General features: G+C 40.8%; 1 protein-coding gene across 8 annotated transcripts in view; it reads left to right on the plus strand.

The window, feature by feature from the left end:
- The window catches only part of stau2 (staufen double-stranded RNA binding protein 2), a 313,804-nt gene that overhangs the window by 60,310 nt on the left and 228,283 nt on the right, over positions 1 to 25,211 (plus strand). For 7 of the 8 annotated variants that reach the window (XR_012098305.1, XM_073040402.1, XM_073040452.1 and 4 more), the window contains exons 5-6: positions 4,641 to 4,776; positions 18,567 to 18,611. Coding sequence is in view for 7 of the 8 variants with exons in the window: in XM_073040402.1 (XP_072896503.1) it covers positions 4,641 to 4,776; positions 18,567 to 18,611 (181 nt within the window). In the remaining variant the exon portion in view is untranslated. The remainder of the gene's footprint in view (positions 1 to 4,640; positions 4,777 to 18,566; positions 18,612 to 25,211) is intronic. The other variant, XM_073040429.1, reaches the window with a different exon arrangement.

The raw sequence follows: 25,211 nt of genomic DNA on the forward strand, positions 1-25,211 counted from the left end.
AACTTTACTATTTGTCGGAATCTGCTGTTGACCAACTGACTGACAGATCTCCTGCATTACTATGTTGCATATGTTGTGAAATATTTGGCATGTTCCAAGATTGTGATAAGTGACCTAAGAATGTTTGCATGAATGAGTGGGGCAAGTTCTTGAAACTATAATAACCCAAGACAGGGATATGTAAAGGTTTTCCAAGTTTCAATTTGCCTATTTGTCTTGCTTTCTGGTTGTATGAATTCTTTTTCCAAATGGTTCTCTGTGTCAGAAAATAGACATCAATCTGTCTTGTTGGTGTTATTCATAGATCTCCTCTGGGAGCATGTACTTGAGACAATAGAATTTGTCATCTTTAATCGATTTTAAAAAAATTTAGAGTTAATTTTTATGCAAACTCATAGTGATCAAGACCAGTGCAACACAAAGGTTAGTTTGCTCAGAGCTTTAAATTGGAATTCTTTCCTAAAGAAATTAGCAACCAGATAGAACCTACATAAGAAACATATCAAATAGAAAATGGTATTTCCTGATGTTATTTGCTGCAGCAATCTGCTAGCAAAAGGGCAATGAAATATTTGCAATTGGGCACTCCCAAAGTAGCCTGCATTTAAAAAAAAATACCATTGAAAAATCTCACACAGAAAAGTTTGGAACAGCTTAGAAAGTCCTGATGAATGGTTTTAGCCTGAAATGTCAACTGTTTATTTCCCTCCATAGATGCTGCCTGACTTGCTGAGTTCCTCCAGCATTTTGTGTGTATTGTTCAAGTTTTCTAGCATTTGTGGAATCTGTCTATTGATAAATACCTTGCTTTGTAAACACAAAAGCAAACTGCAAGCTACAGAAACCTTCACTGTATCTTCTGTTTAATTGTTTACAGTGCCTTGGAGAAGTATTCAACCCCAACGCTTTGTTCACATGAACTACAACCAGGGATTTTGATCAATTTAACTGAGAATTTTTATTTGTGAATCACATGCTCCTTTTTCGCAGTAGAGCCTAAAAATGGGGAAATTGTAAAGCATGAAAAACTAAATTCAAAACTGAAATGTCAGCAATTCAAAAGTATTCATCCCCCTTTGCTCAGTACTTAATTGAACCACCTCTTGCAACTATGACAGGCAGTAGTCTTTATGGGTAAATCTCTATTAGCTTTGCACAACGTGATGGAGAAAGGTTTGCCCATTTCACCTTGCAAAGTTGCTGAAGCTGTGCCAGGTTAATTGGGAAACAGCGGTGTACAACAATCTTGAGGTCCTGCCAGAAATGTTTGATTGGGTTAGGGTCTGGACTCTGTCTCAGCCACTAAAGAATATCAATTGTTTTCATTTGAAACCACTCCATGGTTGCTCTGGCAGTGTGCTTTGGGTCATCATCCTGCTGAAAGATGAAATTCCTTCCCAGTTTAAGGTTTCTGGCAGAAGCGAGCAGGTGTTTTATCCAGGATCTCTCTGTATTTAGCAGCATTCATCTTTCCATCAATCCTGACCAGAATTCCAGTCCCTGATGCTGAAGAGCATCCCCATAGTGTGATGGTACCTCCACCATACTTTACAGTAGGGATGGTGTTACCTGGCTGATGTGCTGTATTAGATTTACGCCTCACAGTATTAGTGTTGAAGTCAAAAAGTAACACTTTAGTCTTGTCTTTTCACTAGACCTCCTTGCAAATCTTTACAATATCTTAGTGTGATTTGCAAAGTCTTAATGGGCAAGGATATGCTTCTTTATAGCCAGGGCTTATTCCTTGCAACTCTTCAATAAATACCCTTTTTGTGCAAGGCTTTAGAGATTGTGAAGCCAAGAACTTCATCACCAGTTGCAGCCACTGACTTCTGCAGCTCCTTAAGTGACTGTAGGCATCATAGTAGCCTCTCTTAAAAGTGCCGTTCTTCTCCAGCTAAGTTCAGAGGAGCAGTCTGACCTGGGCAGTGTGGCTCTGGTTTCACAATGGATTGCACTAAGCTCTGAGGTATGTTCAGGGTCTTTGAGATAGTCTTGTACCATTCCCCAGATTTGTGGTTTTCTATTAGCCTTTCCCTGTTTCGTTTTAAATGCTCTTTTTTCCTTTGTTTTAGTTTAATCTGTTGGAAATCTACTATGCAGTTGTTCCTTGGGGGGGGGGTATCTATTCAGTAGGGGTATTTATTCAAATGATCCTCCAATTTTCTACATAAACAAATTGGGCAAGTTTTTAAAGTAATATGCAATGCTGCAACTGAGGAATGTTAGTGTGGTTATTACAAAGGGGATAAATACTTCAGCCTCACAATTTTGGTTTTTAATTTTCGGTATATTGTTGACAGGTTTTGGAATTATTCTTTTGATTTGACATGATGCACGATATTTTGCAGATTAGTTTAAAAATCCTGCTTTAATATATTTTAAACTTAGACAATGAGACAGTAAAATGTGAAAATAGCTGTGGGGGCTGAATATTTTTCATGTACTTGCCCCTCTCTCTGAATCTCTGAAACTAACCCCTCCACATATTGACTCAACCTCCCACCTTTCAGCCCGCATCAGTGTTGAGTATATGTTGACAATTCAGTGACAGAGGCCTAATTCATCTCAAATCCCTTTCTTAAACTCTTCTATTACCTCGAGTATATTGGAACTCTATACTTGCTCTATTCAAAGCTCCCAATAGTTGACGACTGGTTCAGCAAGTGATGTTTCCCATCCTCCCGTGAAGCTCACTAAGACCTCCATGACATATTCCTGTGATGCTCTTTGGCAAATCTCACAATAAAATAAATCTGGCATTGGTATTGCCCAACAGAATTTTCCTTCTGTTGGATGTTATTTCTATTAATACCATGAGGTGACTTTCTTACACATCATTATAATTTTCCAGAGATCCAGGTAAAATGAAGTGGACTGTGAGTGCTAATCCAGAAAAAATCTGAACTGTATCCACTGTTCATAATACACATTAATGATCTGGAAGAGGAGACCGAGTGTAGTGTATCCAAGTTTGTTGATGATACTAAATTGAGTGGAAAAACAAGTTGTGCAGAAGATACAGTGAGTCTGCAGAGAGAGATGGGTTAAGTGAGTGGGCAATGAGGAAAATTGTAAAAGCAGATTATTATTTAAATGGTAAACTGCAGCATGCTTCTGTGCAGAGGGACTTGGGAGTGGTAGTGCATGAATCACAAAAGGCTGGTTTGCAGTTACAGCAGGCTGTCAAAAAAGCGAATAGAATGTTGGCCTTCATTGCTAGAGGGATTGAATTTAAGAGCAAGTAGGTTATGCTGCAAATGTACAGGGTACTGGTGAGGCTGCACCTGGAGTGAGTGCTGCCTGCAGTTCTGGTCTTCTTACTTGAAGAAGGATATTGTGGCTTTGGAGGTGGTGCAGAAGGACGTTCACCAGGTTGATTCCAGAGATGAGGGGGTCAGACTATGAGGAGAGATTGAATCGCCTAGGACTGTACTCAGTGGAATTCAGAAGAATGAGAGGAGATCTTATAGAAACATAAAATTATGTAAAGGATAGATAAGATAGAGGCAGGAAAGTTATTTCCACTGGTAGGTGAATCTAGAACTAGGGGACATAGCCTCAAGATTCAGGGGAGTAGATTTAGGATGGAGATGAGAAGGAACTGCTTTTTCCCCAGAGAGTGGTGAATGTATGGAATTCTCTGTCCAATGAAGCAGTGGAAGCTAACTCAGTAAATACATTTAAGACAAGGTTGGATAGATCTTTGCCTAGTAGGGAAATTAAGGGTTATGGGGTAAAGGCAGGGAGGTGGAGGTGAGTCCATGGCCAGATCAACCATGATCTTATTGAATGGCGGAGCAGGCTCGACGGGCCAGATGGCCGACTCCTGCTCCTGTTTCTTATGTTCTTAGAATTCCAGTTTTTGTGAAGTTCCCCAGCACTTTGGAGTGTTTCTACAGCAAAACAAGGCACATAAATAAGTTAGTGTGACCTGGTAATATGTAAAAAGAATTTATTTTGTGGAATGCGGAATTTTATACTCTTGATCCAGGTTGAGCCACTTGGTGACTAGACCGGAATGCTCATTTATCCGTAAGCAACATGCCATTCAGTAAGACACTGTAATTGCACCTGCCAAAATTCTAACCTTTTCCATCAGTACCTTGGGTTCTGATGATCTATTATCAGCTGATGAGCTCCTGCCCACCTCTCCCAACAAATATTAGCAGCTGAAGCACAGGAATAATCAAAGACCAGTATCTCCTTAACCAGAAAATGAACTGAAGACTCATTCTGTTGGTGTAGTGCTGGTACTGGGCCTGATCTCTGGTGAGAGTGAAGGCAAAGAATGCTAAATTTCATTCTCAAACACGCTACTTTCTCACTCTTACCCCTCAATGTTTCTCGATTCTACCTACTTTAATATTCCATCTATGCTTAATTTAATATCTACACTTCTGTCATATTTTCAGGCTTTAAAAACCTTTGTCATGTTTTACTATTTAAAATATAATGATATAAATATTGAAGTATATTTAAACGTGTCAGGGACTTTGGTCACTGACACAAATTACTAAATAATGTATTTGTTGCAGAATGCTCATTTAAATTGTCCTGCATATATATCTGCAGCAATTGAAGTTGCATTTTTTTGATTTTTTTTAAAGAAGCTATTGTATTTACTTTGTATATTACAGGAAGTATAACGCCAACTGTTGAGTTGAATGGTCTTGCAATGAAGAGGGGTGAGCCTGCTATCTATCGACCATTAGAACCAAAGCCATTACCAAACTACAGAGCTAATTATAACTTTAAGGGCATGTACAATCAAAGGTTAGTCTGGTGATTTATTTATTGGCAAGTTATCTGTCTGTTTAAGTACTAAAGTGTGATTGTACTTCATTAACAATAACAACTGAATAAATGTTATTACATTAATAAGAAATTTTTTAAAGTAAGCATTTCAAAAGAAATAATGTTGATTGTACTTGAATCTTTTGTCTGTTAAAGGTATCTACAGTATTATACTGTTTTGATTTAGTTTTTGGCTGGTATAATTCAGTTTCCAGTGAAATTCCAACAATAGAAAATGCAGTGAATGTCAGGTGAAAAATATTTATTTACAACAGAAAAACCTTTATCATCAAATACTAAATGTTGAAGTTGCGAGATTCATTGAAACTCTATTGTAATTTAGAAAATTTCGTACACTAAACAGCACTACATAACTGTTCAATTGTCTGTTAGAGAAAATTCTTAGAGCCACCAACACCATCATAGTAAACAGCATAACATTCTGAAACATCTTGATCTTTGAATATACAGTATCTTTCATCAACTAGATACTTGGCTTCACGTTTTCTATACACTTTGTATAGAAATGTTTGTTTCCTCAGGTCTGTGCTCGTTTCTCATGTATTAGAATTGGTTTGCTCTTGGTGATAAGATTGTCATGTATATTGTTTATACAGAGTAAATCATTGTGCTTTGTTGTAGTACAACGTAAAACAGTAACAATGCAGAATAAAGTACAATAGCTGTAGAGAAAGTGCAGGTAATAAAGTGCAAGAACATTACGTGATAAATTTTGAGGTCATGAGTCGATTGAATCACACTAAGTAACCATTCTTAGTACAGCAGAGTAGAAACTGTCCTCAAGTTTGGTGGTACGTGCTATCTTCTGAATTGGGGAGGAAATAAAAGACAATACCAGGGGTGAGTGGGATCTTTGATTATGCTGCTGCTTTACTGAAGCATCAAAAAATGTAGACAGAGTCCATGAAAGGGAGGCTGGATTTCATGATGTGCTGAGTTGTGTCCACGACTCTCTGAAGTATATCTCTCTGTATCATAAGCTTCCTAGTATTTGAGAACTTTAGAACTATAATTATAATCGTGGCACTTGCTCTAAAGTTTGGCACAAACTTTAGTTACCAACTTTATTTTAACATGTAGTCAAATTTGTATTAATCCCAAACATGCATGGGTGCTTTTCCTGTTGTAAATATTTATGTGACATTTTCCCCATGGATAACTTTGTTCATTTTCCTATGCATTCCAGGAAATTTCCTAGTTTACATACTTAATTATGCTGAAGTAACTTTTAAGTTGGGCATCTCCAACATCTGTCCATTCTACTGTCATATTCTGAACAATCACAGCTGGCCAATTCCTCCTTTCTATGTTCTGTGTTCACATGTACACTGTTAGATCACTTAGATCAAGTTATTATCATCGTGCAGCTCATGAAAAAGGAAAATCAAGTGTTTCTTTGCTTTATCTTTGAAGTATACCCTTCATCAGAAGGACTACAGTGATTTAAGCAGATGGCTCACCACCTCTCAATGATAGTTTAGGGATTTGGTTGTGCACATTTTTATTACTTTTGGGATGTTCAAATCCCAAAATGAATATAAAATGTGTTCACAGTAAGGTCCCACTTAAAGGAAAGAATTGATTTATTTCAGATGTTTCATCTAAGGGACATATATTGCCAGGATATCAGGGTTAATTGCCAGTGAAGACAGTGGGTTTTTGTTTTCGTATCAGTCTTAGTTTTTACCAATATGACAGCAGTTAGTTTCAGCAATGACTTTTGTAATAGTATCACTAGTTAGGATTTGAATCCTGGGCTGCTTTTTGCGCGTAGAGGTGAAAGTATTGCATCTGAGTCATAAGACCGTAAGCTATAGGAGCAGATTTAGGCCATTCAGCCCACCGGCTTTACTCTGGCTGATTTATTATCCATGTTAACCCCATTCTCCTGCCTTCTCCCTGTAACCTTTGACACCCTTACTAGTCTGGAACTGATAAATCTCAGTCACAGTTGACTGTTTCAACTTTGAACTTTGAATCATCAACCCTGCTGTGTCATAACTACTTTGCTGTTTTTATGCAAAATTAGACCATAAGACAAAAGAGCAGAATTAGGCCATTTAGCCCATCGAGTCGACCTCACCATTCCATATGGTTGCTTTATTATCCCTCTCAACTCAATTCTCCTGCCTCATCCCGTAACCTTTGCTTATCTAATCAAGAACCGATCAACCTCTGCTTTAAATGTATCAAATGACTTAGCCTCCACAGCTGTCCACAGTAATGCATTGCACAGATTCACCATCCTCTGGCTAAAAAAATTCCTCCTCATCTCTGTTGTAAATGGGCGTCCCTCCATTCTGACACTATAGCTTTTGGTCCTGGACTTCCCCGCTATAGGAAACATCCACTCCATGTCTGCTCTGTCCAAGCCCTCCAGTGCAATTTTTTTCCCCCCCATTCATTCTTCTAAACTCCAGTAAGAACAGGCCTAGAGCCATCAAATGCTACTCAGAAGTTAACCCTTTCATTCCCAGAATCATTCTCAGGAACCTCCTCAGGACCCTCTCTAACATCAGTACATCTTTTCTTAGATAAGGGACCCAAAACTGTTCGCAATACTAAGTGCAGTGTGAACAATGCCTCATAAAGCCTCAGCATCACATCCTTGCTTTTATATTCTGGTCCCCTGGAAATGAAAGCTAACATTGCATTTGCCTTCCTTACTACTCAATCTGCAAGTTAACCTTTAGAGAATCCTGCACAAGCTTTACCAAGTCTTTCTGATTTCCAAATTTTCTCTGTTTAGAAAATATTCTACACCTTTATTCCTTCTAGCAAAGTGCATGATCGTACACTTTGCTACATTACATTCCATTTGCCACTTCAGTGCCCATTCTCCCAATCTGTACAAGTCCTGCAGATTCCCTACTCCCTCAACACTACCTGCTCTTCCACCTATGTTTGTATTGTCTGAATACTTGGCCACAAAGCCATCAATTCCATCATTCAAATCATTAACATCTGAAGCGAAAAGAAGCGGTCCCAACACTGACCCCTGTTGAACATCACTAGTCACTGGCAACCAAAGGCCCTCTTTATTCCCACTCTTTGCCTCCTATCAGTTAGCCAATCCTCTATCCTGTTCTAAAACACTTGATGATATTTTTTTAAACTTGAGACTCTGCTGCACAATCATAATTGATAAATAACATTTCTGGGCATTGATCATGTATATTATAGTGTTCTCGCACAGGTGTAAAAGAACTCTGAACTAAACACCAAGCATAAACCAGTCAATGAGGCGGTCCCAGTGAGATTAACCGTTTACTGTTCACTCTTCCACATTAACGTATGGTGAAAACTGTTGATAAAACAATACAAAATATATACAGTATTTCCTTCTTGACATCACATTTACATCATAAATACTTGCGAAAGTAAAACTACAACAACTATATTACATTAAAGTGCAACATACAGTCAGAATCTACCTACGCCATCGACTGGCTTTAAATGCATTTCAACACAAACTATCCGCAACTCTTTAAATAACAAAAAACATAAACTTTATCAACCGTCATTACTTTTAACAGAATCAGCGTTAACATTTTTAATTCAACATATCGATTATCTCATGAACTTACGGCGTTGCTTCACTGATGTTTCTAGTGTGCAGAAAGAAAACTTTTCTCGTGCTGATCCTGCACACATAAGCCCCCTCCTTCCCGTTTCTCCAAACCGGTATTTTCCCACAAGACGCGGCGTAACCGGGTGTGACATCATCACATGCAGCGATATATCACAGACAACGAATTTACTTTAAACAACCTTAACTTTAACTAGAAAATGATAACAAACGAATTACTAAAGCGAAAATATAATAAACTAAACAAATGCCTTAAAGGCAACACATATATAGTTCTTAAATGTTGAGCTTTTAAGGTCTAGTTCATTAAAAAATATCATCTTAGGATATCTTCTTCCACCATCAACTCTGCTCTCAAATGCATCTCTCCCATTTCCCGCACATCTGCCCTCACCCCATCCGCCCGCCACCCCACTCGGGATAGGGTTCCCCTTGTCCTCACCTACCACCCCACCAGCCTCCTGGTCCAACGTATAATTCTCCGTTACTTCCGTCACCTCCAACGGGATCCCACTACCAAGCACATCTTTCCCTCACTCCCCTTTCTGCGTTCCGCAGGGAAGCGACACTTCACCTGTGAGTCGGCTGGTGTGGTATACTGCGTCCGGTGCTCCCAGTGTGGCCTTTTATATATTGGTGAGACCCGATGCAGATTGGGAGACCGTTTCGCTGAACACCTACACTCTGTCCGCCAGAGAAGCAGGATCTCCCAGTGGCTACACATTTTAATTCCACGTCCCATTCCCATTCTGATATGTCTATCCATGGCTTCCTCTACTGTCAAGGTGAAGCCACACTCAGGTTGGAGGAATGACACCTTATATACCGGCTGGATAGCCTCCAACCTGATGACATGAACATTGACTTCTCTAACTTCTGTTAATGCCCCTCCTCCCCTTCTTACCCCATCCCTGATATATTTAGAATTTTCCCCCTCCTCTGTTTTTTCTCTCTCTCTCTGCCCATCACTCTGCCTGTTCTCCATCTCCCTCTGGTGCTCCTATCCCCCTTTCTTTCTCCCTAGGCCTCCCGTCCCATGATCCTTTCCCTTCTCCAGCTCTGTATCACTTTCGCCAATCACCTTTCCAGCTCTTAGCTTCATCCCACCCCCTCCGGTCTTCTCCTATCATCTCCCTCCACCTCCTACTTTCAAATCTCTTACTGCCTTTCCTTTCAGTTAGTCCTGACGAAGGGTCTCGGCCCGAAACTTCGACAGTGCTTCTTCCTATAGATGCTGCCTGGCCTGCTGTGTTCCACCAGCATTTTGTGTGTGTATCTTAGGACAAAATAGGGGTACAAATAAATGTAACTGTACAACGAAAAACAGGCAGTTATAGGGGGGAAAAGTTGTAAGATTTTGTTCTCTATTTGAATCAGCATCAAACGTCAGTGTTGTGCATAGTTTTGAAGAAAGAATGTGGACATTTAATACCTGATTCTAAACTCTCACTCCTTCCTTCCTTGTGATCTGATTGCTTTCTACCCCACCTGACTGTCTTATCAGCCTTTACATTGAGGAGCTTTGTTCCTCTTGCCCTCCACCCCCCCCCCCCAAAATCTCTGCTTTCCCATCCTCCCAAAATGAATCTTCCCTTGAATCTTTCCAAACTAAATTTGTACAAAATCTTGCCATCTCTACTTTTGTGATCTTTCTCTTTAGAGGTTTGATTATTGACAAGACCATTCTAGGCCCTTGATCTTTTTTAAAGCAAGCTTTTTTCCTCCTTTTCAAGTCCTCCAAAAGCTTCTATTCCCGTCTATCCTTCAGTCGCTTCTGAATGTATTTGCTAAGTCTTGCTGCATTGTTATCGTTTTCTCGGCTACTTTCTTTCCTCAGTGTTTGGTTCCTTTGTTCTCTGCAAGTGCCCCCTTTGCCTGGATAATCCATCACCAGCTGCCTTTTTATGTCTCTCTTGCATTGTTTCCACCTCAGACTGAACTGTTTCCTTTAGTTTCTCTCTCTCTCCCCTCTTCCTTGACTATGACAGTGTTGACTTTATCCAATTCTTCACTTAAAACTAATCTAAATAAAGTTATGAATGCAGTTCTTGATGCCAGACTTGCTGACGTTGTAGTCCATTCCAGTTCTTCTGGGGCAGCCTCACTTCCTTTTAAAACCATTGCCTTTAACTTCCTGGGCTCTTACAAGATGTTCCATCTTCAATTCATGATTCCTTTAAAATTCTTGCAAGAATTCAGGTGTTTCAAATCTACGCCCACCTTTCCTGCAACATCCTATTTAAAATATGTCAGTAATCTTTGTTCTACAACTTCAGTACTGAAATGGTGTTAGACATGTTCAGTGATTAGAATGCATTATTATTTTATCATTCTTAACTCTATATACTGCAGCTTTTATTATGCACACCACATATCTCTAGTGAATACACACACACACACCCCCCCGGGGGGGATGCTCTGTCGGGCTGCCCACATGTACCATCCCTTCTTGCTGAAGTAGAGATTTTAATGGAAAAGTTATTCTTTGTGTTACTGAAATATTGGCTGTTCCTAGGCAGGATAATGAATGGGTCTTATTGTAATATAGAATGTGCAGGAGCATTTTGCCCACAGGGACCAATGAAATATGGAGCAGATCTGTCATGATATGGGATAAATAATGGCTAGACATCAGAGATAACAATCTCTGTCTTCATGGAAAGTGACATTTGATCTTGCACTTCCACTTGAGACATAACTTTAATGTTCTCTGGCTGAGATGTTAACTTCATGTGCTTTTATGATAATAGAATAACAGTAAATGTTTTTCATTTCTGTGGGAAAGTAAAATGAAACAGAAAAGTGCAGTGTAGTAGAATACCTTCACTGGAGTTCTGACTAATTTCTGAGCCCATCTGTAGCACTACAGCCTAGAGATGATCAAAGTGTATTGCTTTTTCTGTATGCAGAGGGCCAAGCATGTTCTTGGTGTCACGTGGAGTAAATTCATTTACTTTCAGGCTTCTTTGGTGAAAATCTTGGGTGAAGCCAAAGCTGTTCATCCAAGTGAATTATGACATTGGCAAGTATTTCAAATTTGTATTGTGTACTTGCACACTGGGTTTCCCTACCATGAATGAATGTGGAGTACGTTTATGAAGTGCCTCTTGTCATTAGTTGGATGCCTGTCTATCACAGTGTTTATAACTGAATATGGTAGAGCTGCCTAGGGTTCTGTAGAACATTGTGTTTCAGATGTTTTGCATATCCACACAATGTCATCTCATTGGTGCATTATTTTTAGGTATGCTTCTAGTTGTCGTTAGTATTCTCTGCATCGAAGCACAGATACATTGACATGTTGAAGCAGTGGCAGAAGTGTGATCCATCTGTAGTTTGTATTTCTGATTTCTGCCCATGAGCCGGGTGGAGAACATCGATTAAATGATCAGATGATGGGACAAGCCAATGTCTCCTCTTTCTGAATGTTCACATGAACTCACATCATTGAGAGACCTGGAAGCTATTAGTGTTATTGCAAACGGCTTTCAGTTTCACAGGAGAGGAATGAGAATGGAAATAGAAGCAACTGGGTGACTGTGAAATTAATGATTTTGGAGTTAATTTTCTTGTGTAGTTTCACGTGCTTCAGCCCATTTATATCTAAAGTTATTATCAGAACATGCGTGTCACCACATACAACCCTGAGATTCTTTTTTCCTGTGTGCATACTTAGCCTGCAGGAAATTGGCACCAGCAAACGATTCTTCCAGTGCCATCTTCCAGATAGTCAATCATTTCAGTTTTTCTACGTCTTCTACTTGTTATTTTAATTTTGTGTCTGACGTTATTAGAGCCTGTGACTTGCAGTCTGTAGTTCAATTGAGTGGGCCTGCACTCTGCTGTCCCCAAGAAAACTCCAGGAGAGAAGCATGAGCTACCAAAAGAAGAAGCTCAAGAAGAAGGTTAGGACTTTATTCCCTGGAGCGTAGGAGAATGAAGGGTGATTTGATAGAGGTGTATATAATTATGATGGGTATAGACAGAATGAATGCAAGCAGGCTTTTTCCACTGAGGCCAGGGGAGAAAAAAAACAGGTCATGGGTTAGGGGTGAAGGGGGAAATGTTTAAAGGGAACATTAGGGGGGAGGCTTCTTCATGCAGAGAGTGGTGGGAGTGTGGAATGAGCTGCCAGATGAAGAGGTGAATGCGGACTCACTTTTGACATTTAAGAAAAACTTGGACAGGTATATGGATGAGAGGGGTTTGGAGGGATAGCTGCAGGTCAGTGGGACTAGGCAGAAAAATGGTTCGGCACAGCCAAGAAGGGCCAAATGACCTGTTTCTGTGCTGTAATGTTCTATGGTTCTAACCTCAACGAGACGAGGGGCCATGATTGACCACATTTCTCACCAAGAAAAACGTCGAGGAAGATTGAAACATTGAGGCAAATATGGAGTCACTCTTCTAGGAGGGGCTGCTGTGTTTGAGTTGCTTCCCTCAGAGGAGCCGCTGGGTTTGAGGCGATCGCTCTCCTCGATGCTCTCAGAGATGTTACTGAAATTCTAAGATTTATGGATTGGACTCCAGTTCAGACTAACTATAGTTCATATTGGCCTTTTTCAGTTCTATGTTTTGTGTTCTTGCCCATTCTTTCTTGTTGCCGATTGGTTTGCTGGGGGTTTGGGGTTTGATGTTCTTGGTGTTTTTCTGTGTGGGTGATCTGTTAGTTTTTGTGCGATGGGGTGAGCATTGGGGTTTGCAAGATTGTGTTTCTTTTTCTTTTTCGTGCAGGGGGATTGATGTCTTTTCTTTCAACTACTTCTATGGTTTTTCTGTATTTTTATGGCTATCTGGAGAAGACAAATCTCAGAGTTGTATACTTTGATAATAAAATGAACCTTTGAGCAAATCTACAGGACAGCTATGTAAACAGGATCAATGAGCAACAAACTGTGCAAATGAAGATATATATAAATAGGAATAAATAATGAGAGCATAAAATAACAAGCTAAAATCCTAAAGTGAGATCATAAACAAGAGAAAATCTGCAGATGCTGGAAATCCAAGCAACAGAAATTGCCGGAGGAATTCAGCAGGCCAGACAGCATCTATGGAGAGTACAGTTGACTTTTCGGGCCGAGACCCTTTGGCAGGACTGGAGAAAAAAAGATGAGGAATAGATTTAAAAGGGGAGAGAGAAACACAAAGTGATAGGTGAAACCGAGAGGGGGAGGGATGAAGTAAAGAATTGGAAATTTGATTGTGGTTGAAAGATATGTGGGGCATGGAGAAGGGGAAGTCCAATAGGAGACAACAGAAGGCCATGGAAGAAAGAAAAGGGAGAGAGGAGGACCAGGGGAAGGCGATTGACAGGCAAGGAGATAAAGTGAGAGAGGGAAAGGGGGATAGGGTGGCCACTGGGAGAACCCACTTCTTCTGGTGTTCAGCGAAATGGTCTCCCAATCTATGTTGGGTCTCACTGATATACAGGAGGCCACACCGGGAGCACTGGACATAGTATACGATCCAAACAGACTCACAGGTGAAGTGTTGCCTCACCTGGAAGAACTGTTTGGGGCCCTGAACGGTAGTAAGGGAGGAGGTGTAGGGGCAAGTGTAGCACTTATTCCATTTGTAAGGGTAAGTACCGGGATGGACAAACGGACAAGAAAGTTGCATGGGGAGCAATCTCTGCGGAAAGCAGAAAGTGGGGGGTGGGGGGAGGAAGATGTGCCTGATGATAGGATCCCATTGGAGGTGGCAGAGGTTCTGAAGAACCATGTTCTGGATGTGAAGGCTGGTGAGGACAAGAGAAACCCTATCCCTGGTAGGGTGGCGGGAGGATGGGGTAAGAGTAGAAGTGCGTGAAATGGAAGAGATGCGGTTGAGGGCAGCATTAATGCTAGAGGAAGGGAAGCCCCTTTCTTTTAAAAAAGGAGGACATCTCCTTTGTTCTAGAATGAAAAGCCTCATCCTGAGAGCAGATGTGGTGGACGTTGATTTCTTGGACTTCTGGTAATGGTACTCCTCTCCCTCCCCCGCCCTTTCCCTCTCTTACCTTACCTCCTTGCCTGGCTATCGCATCCCTCTGATGCTCATCGTCCTCTTTTTCTTCTTCCATGGCCTTCTGTCCTCTGCTATCAGACTCCCCCTTCTCCAGCCCTGTATCTCTTTCAGCAATCAACTTACCAGCTCTTTACTTCATCCAAACACCTCTCTTCCGCCCCCCCCCCGGTTTTACCTATCACCTTGTGTTTCTTTCTCCCACCCCACCTTTTAAATCTACTCCTCATCTAAAAAAAGAAGGGTCCTGCTGAAGGTTTTTAGTCCAAAATGTCAACTGTACTCCTTTACGTAAATGCTGCCTGGCCTGCTGAGTTCCTCCAGTATTTTGTGAGTGTTCCCTAAAGTGAGATCATTGGATGTGGAAACACCAGAAATTGAGCATAGTTATTGTCTTTTGTTCAGGAGCCTGTGATGGTTGATGGGTTGCAGAGGGCTCATCACAGCATGGGGCCTGAGCATTTGAGAGCTCTACTCTCTGCATTCCCATGACTGTGTGGCTAGGCATAGCTGAAATACCATCTGTAAATTTGTTGATGATACAACCATAGTTGGTAGACTCTCAGATGGATTCGAGAGGGCGCACAGGAGCGAGCTATGCCAACTAGTGAAGTGGTGTCGTAGCAACAACCTGGCACTCAACATCAGTAAGACGAAAGAGCTGATTGCAGACTTCAGGAAGGGTAATACAAAGGAACACATACCAATCCTCATAGAAGGATCAGAAGTGGAGAGAGTGAGCAGCTTCAAGTTCCTGGATGTCAAGATCTCTGAGGACCTAACCTGGTCCCAACAAATCGATGCAGCTATAAAGAAGGCGACTATACTTCATTCGGAGTTTGAAGAGATATGGTCTGTCAACAAAACACACAAAAACTTCTATAGATGTACCGTGGAGAGCATTCTGACAGGCTGCATCACTGCCTGGCATGGGGGGAGGAGGGTGGGTTGGGTGGAAGCGGGGCTACTGCACACGACCGGAAAAAGTTGCAGAGCGTCATAAATTTAGTTGGCTTCATCTTGGGTACTAGCCTACAAAGTATGCTGGACATCTTCAAGGAGCGGTGTCTCAGAAAGGCAGCGTCCATTATTAAGGTTCTCCAGCACCCAGGGCATGCCCTTTTCTAATTGTTACCATCAGGTAGGAGGTACAGAAGCCTGAAGCACACACTCAGCGATTCAGGAACAGCTTCTTCCCCTCTGCAATCCAATTCCTAAATGGATATTGAACCCGTGAACACTACCTCACTTTATAAATGATATTATTTCTGTTTTTGCTTGATTTTTAATCTTTTCCATATACATGTACTGTAATTGATTTACTTATTTATTTTTGATCCTATATTATGTATTGCATTAAACTGTTTCTGCTAAGCTAACAAATTTCACAACACATGCTGGTGATAATAAACCTGATTCTGATCTGTGATTAAGAAATAGAATTTGTGAAAAAGGATTGAATGTGTTCACCCTCCCCCCACTACTTTCAAATCTCTTACTATCTTTCCTTTCGGTTAGTCCTGACGAAGGGTCTCGGCCTGAAACGTCGACGGTCCATCTTCTATAGATGCTGCTTGGCCTGCTGTGTTCCACCAGCATTTTGTGTGTGTTGTTGTTTGAATGGGACTTCAGTCTTATAATTTGGAGACTAAAGTGGTCAAGAGAACTGATAGTGTGGTAGTTGGCATAAATATAAGATAGCTTTGTATTTGTGTACGATGTCGCCCAGAGATAGCATGTAGGTGAGAAACAAGAATTGGGAAAGGGAAAGTTAGATCCTTCGACACAGTTGAGGTGAAACCGTTGCAAGAGTTTCTGGTAGGAATCAGGAAAATGTGTGCCACCCTGCTGCATGACAGTGGAAAGGAGGAGGACAGAAGGAGATGAGAAGCAGGAATAAAGTGGCACGATGGTTTTAAATTAGAGGTATGAGAAATGGCTCAGGTACGTGCAAAGGTGGAAAATGCGGTCAAGGAGTAGGGGAAAGGGCATTGGGGTGTTTTCATTTCCAGAACCATCAATTCAGTTAGAATGAGAAGAATTGTGCAACTTTTAGCAAGACAGGGATGCAATGATTAGAGGGAAGCTGTCATCGCACATTTGGTTTCTGTTGATGCAATCGCTCACACAAGACCAGTGGATGGAAAGAATCTAGAAATGGATGATTTAGAGGCATGATGTTGACAGCTCATCCATTTACTGGCAAACTGAACACCATCAATTTGATGGGAAGGTTTCAGATCTGGATTATTTCTTTCTTGTGTACGCTGGGGTGCAATTAAATTCCTTGCTTACTTGAAGCTCACAGGACAAGTGGTATAATGGTAATAATAAACACAGCAAGTGCAAACCAGCATGGTGCAAAAATAGTCGTACAATCTGAAGAAGTACACCAAGAAATGTGAAGGTAACAGTAATGCTGGGGTTCCCAAACATTTTTATGCCATGGACCAATACCATCAAGCAAGGGGCCAGTGGACCACAGGTTTGGAGTCCCTACAATAATGGAAAACTGAAAAGTAGAGTGAAGGAACTGAGAACTTGGCTGCATTACTAGGATATTCATCAGATTAAATCCCATGTGTGGGAATAGGATGAGGCGAGAATATATGCTTTTCAGTAAACTCTTAAGAGGATACTAAGAGCAACAGAGAGACAAACCTTTCTAAGAGCAAGTCAAACCTAGAAAGGGAAGCAGTAGGGTTGAGATCAGTGGACTTAGGGGATCAGCGAACCCATGAAGGAAGGAATGAAAACAGTTGACATGAATAGGAGGAGTGAGAATAAAAGAAGAGTAGGAGAAAGTGGAAATATTACATGTAAGTGGGTGGGAAAGAGATCCGATTTCAATGTAATTAAGCCTAAGTGACGCATTAGGAAGCACGTACCTTGTCAGGCTGTTGACCAAATTCTCAGCCTGTCTGTTGCCCTAAAAGGAAAACTAACGGCACAGTACCACAGCTGGGGGTTCATGGTTTTGTCCCTTTTCTCCTCCCTTGCATAAGTAGTTCTGAAAATGACACCTTCTTAACATCTGAACCCCCAGAAATCTTACAGCAAGTGTGATTTTTAAAATTGGCTCCCAGTTACACTGTGGGAGTCTGATGTTAAATATGATTAAGTACCCTGACTCTCCGTGCCAAGGTCATACAGTAGAACATGCTGATGTCCAGTGTGAATGTTGCTCCAGTACGCCACCTAGTTGTCATCCATTTTGTTACAATGGTGGAGTGGAGCTGTTAATATTGTGGCTGTAATAATTTTCACATTACAAAAAAAATTAAAGAAAAAAATTATGTGCCTTTCATTCAAGTTCTTTGTTTCTGCCTTTCTTCAGTGTATCTCTTGGTGTTTACTACTAACTGATAAATGTCAAAATTTTCAGTCTCATTAAAATAGTGCTTGGGGGATATAGGACTTCCCAGTATATTATAAACCGTATCGAAATAGTTCAGACCTTCATCTATTACTGACTCAGCTGGCATGGCAAATGGAAACCCACAATTAATTTGTATAAGGAATGTGAAGAATCATTGCCCGTATGCCTTATTAGTTAAAGGTTTTGTTGAACATTGCACACTTGGATACATTGGCTGATAACAGCTGAAGTGCATTCTAACATCTGAGAACATTTGGTCAGAAGATGTTACTTGCTGGCGCAGTGGTACAAAATTAAATTGGGACTTGGCGTCTCGTGGTGAAATTAAATAGAAAGCATTAGCTTGTCTTCACTTCCAGCTGGTAGCAATTTGTGTTGGGCAGCATGAGATTTATGGATATCTGGTGAGAGGCAGATTGACTTTGAAGGTTGAATAAGCTACCAATAAGTTGACTGCTGTCCTAATGATTTCTTTGTTATGATATTAGATGGTTGCCAACAGCAGAAAAACCTTAGTTTATACTTGATCGAAATGGAGGAAAATTAACTGGTGCCTGAAGCATTTTAACTTGATGTTTCATACCTTTGATGTAGGATCTCTGAATTTAAGTATTCCTGTGTTAATTTTACTGGTTTGTAAAGGCTCAATGTTGATCCAGATCTGTAGTTATTTGTAGCTTTATTTGGCATGGTTGGAGGTACCTGTGGAAGTCCGAACATACATTGGGGGTTTAATCCTTCAATCATTAAAATTGCAAACAATTTTTCTTTTAGGTTCGAATATGCAGAAACAGAGAATCTGATTAGTGAGACCAACGGGTAAGAAAAATTTCAGTCATTGCTTTAGCCCCATTTTGAACTGTAGGGAAGATGCTGTATGTTTGGCTAAAGTTAAATAATTTTAATTGTAGATTTTGCTCAGAGGCTGTGAAATGTGATCATTAAACGTGCTGATTGGTTTTTAAACAATCTGCTCTATATCAGATCTTTATTTTGTCTGTTGGAAGAGCCTGAATTTTAAGAAGCTGAGATAATGCAGTTTTATCATGAACAATATTGTGTTATGGATTCTGTATGCCATTTTAATGCATCATCTAAAATTGGTGAAGTACTTTTATTACAATTGACCAATTTTGATCAATTTTGAATAAAGTTTTTCAACCATGTTTCAAACTAAGATTGGAAAGTTTTGTAATTAAGGGTCAACGTATGAGGAACATTTGAATGCTCTGGGCCTGGAGTTTAGAAGAATGAAGGGAGAATCCCATTGAAAGGCCTAGATAGTGGACATGGAGAAGATGTTTTCTTTCATGGGAGAGTCCAGGACTTCAGAATAGAAAGAGGCCCTTTTTAGAACAAAAATGAGGAGGAATTTCTTTAGCCAGAGGGTGGTGAATCTGTGGAATTTTTTTTGCCAGATATGACTGTGGAGACCAAGTTATTGAATATATTTAAAGCAGAGGTTGATAGATTCTTCATTAGCAGGAGCACTTTCTAATGGGGTTGAGAGGAATAATAAATCAGCCATGAAGAAATGGCAGAGCAGTCTTAATAGGCTGAGTGGCCTAACTGCTGTTTTATGGTCCACAACAAAAATATTTAATATCAGCTCAGCTCTCAACATGAAGCTTCAAGATATAGGTGTGTGCATGCAAATTTCCTTTTTGATCTCATTTTCTTAGACAATGGAAGAATTGCTTCTTCCTGCCTACACATTGGAAAGAATATCAAAATCCAGAAGGCAGTCATTTGTCCATTGTTAATAACATGTGAAATTGGCACTAATATATCCCTGGGAAGAAGTCATCACACAAGTGCTTTCTCCTCCTCCATCCCCATCCCTACCCACAGCCCAGCAAAGGATTTGAGGACAACATGTGCCATACTGCTTTTGAATGTATTGTTTTAGTTTGGTAGATTACTTGTAGTGGTTTTTGTGGTCATTATCCTGGCTATGCATGGAATAACCAGTAACCATAAATGAGAAAGGGAAGAATATTCACTTCAGAGGTGGGTGAGTTACTGGAATTGGTTTTGAGGGACAGCAAGTACCATTTAGAAATAACAGATTAATTAAAGGCAATTGGCATGGATTTGTTTTGGGAAGGTAATTTCTGAACTAATGTGTTTTATAAAATGATGCCTCCTTAACGAATTCAGTTCCAGAATGACATAGAATAGATTTAATTTTAAGAGATTGATAGTAGTAGTTGGCATCTATCTGTCATGAAAGACAATGAGTGGTGATGATCATTATCAAAAGCCTGGGTGGAAGGTATGCGATGGAGTGTGGGGTGGTTCATTTTGGTAGGTCAAATATGATGGGAGAATATAGCATTAATGGTAAGACTCTTGGCAGTGTGGAGGATCAGAGGAATCTTGGTGTCCGATCCATAGGACATTCAAATCTGCAGCGCAGGTTGACTCTGTGGTTAAGAAGGTGTATGGAGTATTGGCCTTTATCAATCATGGGATTGAATTTAAGAACCGAGAGGTAATGTTACAGCTATATAGGACCCTGGTCAGACCCCACTTGGAGTACTGTACTCAATTCTGGTTTCCTTGCTACAGGAAGGACGTGGAAACCACAGAAAGGGTCTAGAGGAGATTTGCAAGAATGTTGCCTGGATTGGGGAGCATGCCTTATGAGAATAGGTTGAGTGAACTCGGCCTTTTCTCCTTGGAATGACAAGAGGATGAGAGGTGACCTGATAGAGTTGTATAAGATGATGAAAGGTATTAATCGTGGTCAGAGGCTTTTCCCCAGGGCTGAAATGGCTAGCACGAGAGGGCATAGTTTTAAGGTGCTTGGAAGTAGGTACAGAGAGGTAAGTTTTTTATGCAGAGTGGTGAGTGCGTGGAATGGGCTGCTGGCGGCGGTGGTGGAGGCGGAAGCGATTGGGTGTTTTAAGAGACTCTTGGGTGGCCATATGGAGCTTTGAAAAATAGAGGGCTCTGGGTAAAGCCGAGGTAGTTCTAAGGTAGGGACATGTTCGGCACAGCTTTGTGAGCTGAAGGGCCTGTGTTGTGCTGTAGGTTTTCTATGTTTCTATCCTGAGATGCCCAGTCATCAAGATCCCCCTCTCAGCCTCACCAGTGTAGTCCAAAGGAAAGCTTATGAAGCAATACGTTTGGCACCAGCTTGGCTGGAGGAAGGATGTTCAATGACGTCCAGCCACCTTTGGGGCTCCACTCCGGATTTACTGTTTGGGTTTACTCCCATATCCTTCATCTGTCCTGAAGCTGCCCACAAGGCCTTGGGACTATTGACCCAAAGCAGGGAATTTGCTTCACGAGCACCAGCGCATGCCCACACACCAGTGGGCCTACGTGCTCTGTGTACAGGGGCCAGACCTCCTCCCTGTCCACTGTAGTTCAACCGAGTCCGAAAGGTGTTCAGTTTCCGTGTATCACCAGCAAGGAGACACTACATGAGGCTTGCTATTGGAGAAGCTCTGTACTGGCAGGGAAAGACTTCGACAATCAGCTCTCCTTTTCACAAGGCTGCTAGCCAGTGGTGGAAGCTGAAAGTGGGAGCGACAAGCACTACCCACTACACCACCGCACTAGACGCATCACAACGACATTGTGATATTCCAGTCAAAAAGTGGTATAATGCATCTGAAGATTAAAGGAAAGCATTAGAACAGTGTTTTATATTTCACAGTGAGAACAATGGCAATGAAGGCATACATTTCATGAAATTAATATTGCTTGTTGGTATTATAGGAGGAATTGCAAGTATTTCATCACGAGGAGAAAGTAATCAGTTATAAACTACCCCAAGTATGTACAGTGCAGTAACGGGCCATTCATTGGTGCTCCATTTCCCTTTGCCATTGCACTTTTACCTTACTCATCAAGCTCCGTTCAAATGCCACTTTACCTGAGCTGCTGCTAGCTGAAGCAAATTCTACATTCTAATAACTCAGTGACGAGTTAATTAATGAAGGACCAGTGATACTAATTATTCAGCTGGTGATTAATTGGAATTAATGGACATATTTTCTACAAATCGATTTTTTTGAAGTTTTTAAAATACACCATCTTGAAACAAGCATTCATGCCAAAACTGCAGGCTGTAATAGCCTCATAACTGGGGCATTGTTGGAGATTATGCTGAGTATCTTTGAGACATGGGCTAATTGAACGTAGTGTTTTTCTTTTCCTGGCTACTCTTCAAGAGTTAATGCTGGTGTGTGACTGAGCTTTGTTTAAGCTGGTCTGGCTTTGGAACAATTATTGTAACATAATTTTAAAGTAAGTTTAAAGGCTAAATATAATTCATAATAGCAATTTTATTACTGCCATTATTATACCATGGAATGAAGTAGCTGGTAGTGTTAACATACCTGTTTAAAGATGTTTTTTTTATTTAGCGATTATAATGCAGAATAGGCCCTTCCAGCCTTTTGAGCTGTGCTGCCCAAAACCCTTAGCCTAATCACATGATGATTTACAATTGCCAATTACTCTATTAACCAGTACATCTTTGGACTGTGGGAGGAAGCCAGAGCACCCGGAGAAAACCCATGCATTCCACGGGGTGAACATGCAAACTCCTTACAAAGGATGCTGGGATTAAACTCTGAACCCCAACGACCTGAGCTGTAACAGTGTCACGCTAAGCACTTCTCTACTCGAGCAATGATGAGTAAGGAATGGGAAAATGTTGAACACATGCCAGAGCCCGAAGAAATCTTTAGTAAGCTCAGCTAGATACTATAACAAATCAATTATTTAGCAATTCTTTCGGTATACTTCTATAATTTTCAAAGTACGATGTTTAGTGTGCTGAGCCACAGTTTGTGTAGTAGAGTTCAGATTCAGATTCAGTTTATTGTCATTTAGAAACCACAAATGCAATGCAGTTAAAAAATGAGACAACGTTCCCCCAGAATGATATCACAAAAGCATATGACAAAACAGACTGCAGCAGAAAATCCACGTAACATTTGGCAATCCCCAATCCAGAGTCCGGAGAGGCTGCTGCATATTAATATTGCGCTACCGTCTAGCGCGTTCCAGGAGCTCCAAATCCACCAGACATAAACAAGACCAAAAACTAAAGCTACAAGACCTGCACAAAACCACATAATTACAACATATAGTTATAACAGTGCAAACAATAGCATAATTGATAAAAACCAGACTATGGGCACAGTAAAAATAGTCCAAGATGTTAAAGGACTGTAAGTTCAAAAGAAATCACCACAGTTTCCACAAGTCCCCAGGGTCCCGACAGACTCGCCATCCCACGCCGGCGGCAGAAGGGAGTACCCCCGCTATGGACTTCAAGGTGCCGCCCGACTCAGCCTCGCAGACGCAGCACACAATGGAAGCCAGTCGAAACCAGCCTCGCAGACGCAGCACACACCGAAAGTGACCTGAGTCCGTCGAACCTCCAAGCCGACGACCATCCCCTCCGGCACAGCTTCTCCGAGCACCATCCTCTGCCAAGACTATTAAGACAGCCCCACCAACGGCCATCGGCAAAGTGACCCCGAAGACTGGGGGCCTGTTCTTCCCAGCAGAGTCCCAGACCTGTTGGAGTCAATACCTGTTATAGTGATACTAGATGTTCTCAATTCGAAGGTGTCTGCCTCCCATTACACTCAAATCCATTTGGTGGTTTATTGATCTTATTTTTCAGGATACAAACTTGACTTGGAGTTTGGACAAAATTAGTCAATTAATGAACCGAAACATCTTGTGTTACAGATTCCTTATTTAGACACATTTACCACTTCAACTACAGCCTAAAAGTTGACTGTGAGAGTTACAGTAATTAAGAAGCTGGATATAATTGCAAGATTAATCTTTAACACAATTGTGGAATTTTTACTCCAATGTTGTTTTTTTTTAAGGGTCTTGGATTTCTTCATGAAAGGCCACAGTATTCAATATTCTGTGGTCCTAATTCTGTTAAAATGCAGAAAGTGACTTTGGAAACGCAAACTTGAAAAATGTTCTCACCCTGATAATTGTCCAAAAAGATTGCAGGGCACTTCGTCAAACACACAGAAAATGATAGATGAGTAGGTCTATGATTCTGTTCAGTTGCATGTAAAAGGATTAACTTGAATCCAACCATCTGCTGATACCACAGATCAAAAAGGTGTAATAAATTTTCCAAAATATGCCTAATTGTGGATTCTGATCGTTGGCGTGCTGAAGCAAGCCACTGATTATCTGTTGTGTACAAGATCTTTCCTTTGCATTGTCTCGCTGATGAGGGGGAAGTGGAGTAGGGCTCCAGAGGATCATGTAAGGTGGTTAGGGGAGGATCCCTAGCATCTGGCATGGGGTAGATCGGAGGGGTGGTTAGGCAAGTTAGTGAAGGGTTGCATTTCTGCCAGCCTGTTATGGTGGTTTATGATTATTGGTGAGGCGCTGCTGAATGATGGTGGGATTCTGAAACAGGCTTCAACTTTCCAGTCTAGGTTTGTTTCAAACCTTCAAGCCAAGCGGAATTTTCCAGAAGTAAAAGCAAACAAGTATTTTATTCCAGACTTGTGCAAGGAAGGTATAATAGCATGGTGTTAGGATACTGGCATATAATGGATCAGACAGTTGATCCAGTGCTGTAATTATAAATTCCATCCTGGCAGCTGGAGAATAAATTTTGGAAAAATGCTTCTGGTTCACTTATGTTCTTCAGAAGGAAATTTGTCATCTTTGCCTAGAGTGGTGTATATATGATTTCAGACTAATTAATATGTTTATTCTTGCCTGCTTTCTGAAATGGCCAAGCAAGCATTGCTGGTTTAAAAGTAAATTAGGAACAGACAATAAGTGCTGCCTTGCTAGTGATTATTTCAGATTGTGTTCTTTTGGTCTAAACTGTAATTAGCTCTCCAAGCTGAAATGTCACTTGAGCCCTTTGCAGAACAGGCCCTTCACCCCATGATGTGATGCCAAAGCAGGTTTAAAAAAAAGTAAATCAACTCCCCCCCCCCCCCTTCCACCACCCAGACTAATCCCTCCTACCTACACAATGTCCATATCCCTCCAACTTCCTCATAGTTATGTGTCTATCTAAACCTTTTTAAAGCCTGGCATTTTGAATTTAATATACGTGCTTGATACAGAACACTGTTGTTTCTTTATATTTCATTACAGACCTTGCTTTTGTACTGAAATTAAGTTTTGTCGGTTGTTTTGTTCCCCCCCCCCTGCTATTATTCCATGACACCTATTCATACTTATTTCACCAGATGAAAATTTAACCAGATTTCCCCCAGTATAGTGGTTATCCCTTCTGCCACATGACTTACAAAGTCAGCAAAAAACTATCAACTGGAAATCTGAAATGAATGCACAAAATGTTGGAACTGCTAAGATGGAAAGACTGATCAGATCCATTTTATTTTGCTTTTCAAAGATGCTACCTGACCTGAGCATTTCCAGCATGCTTTT

Source organism: Hemitrygon akajei, chromosome 1, assembly GCF_048418815.1.
Source record: "Hemitrygon akajei chromosome 1, sHemAka1.3, whole genome shotgun sequence".
Lineage (NCBI taxonomy): Eukaryota > Metazoa > Chordata > Chondrichthyes > Myliobatiformes > Dasyatidae > Hemitrygon > Hemitrygon akajei.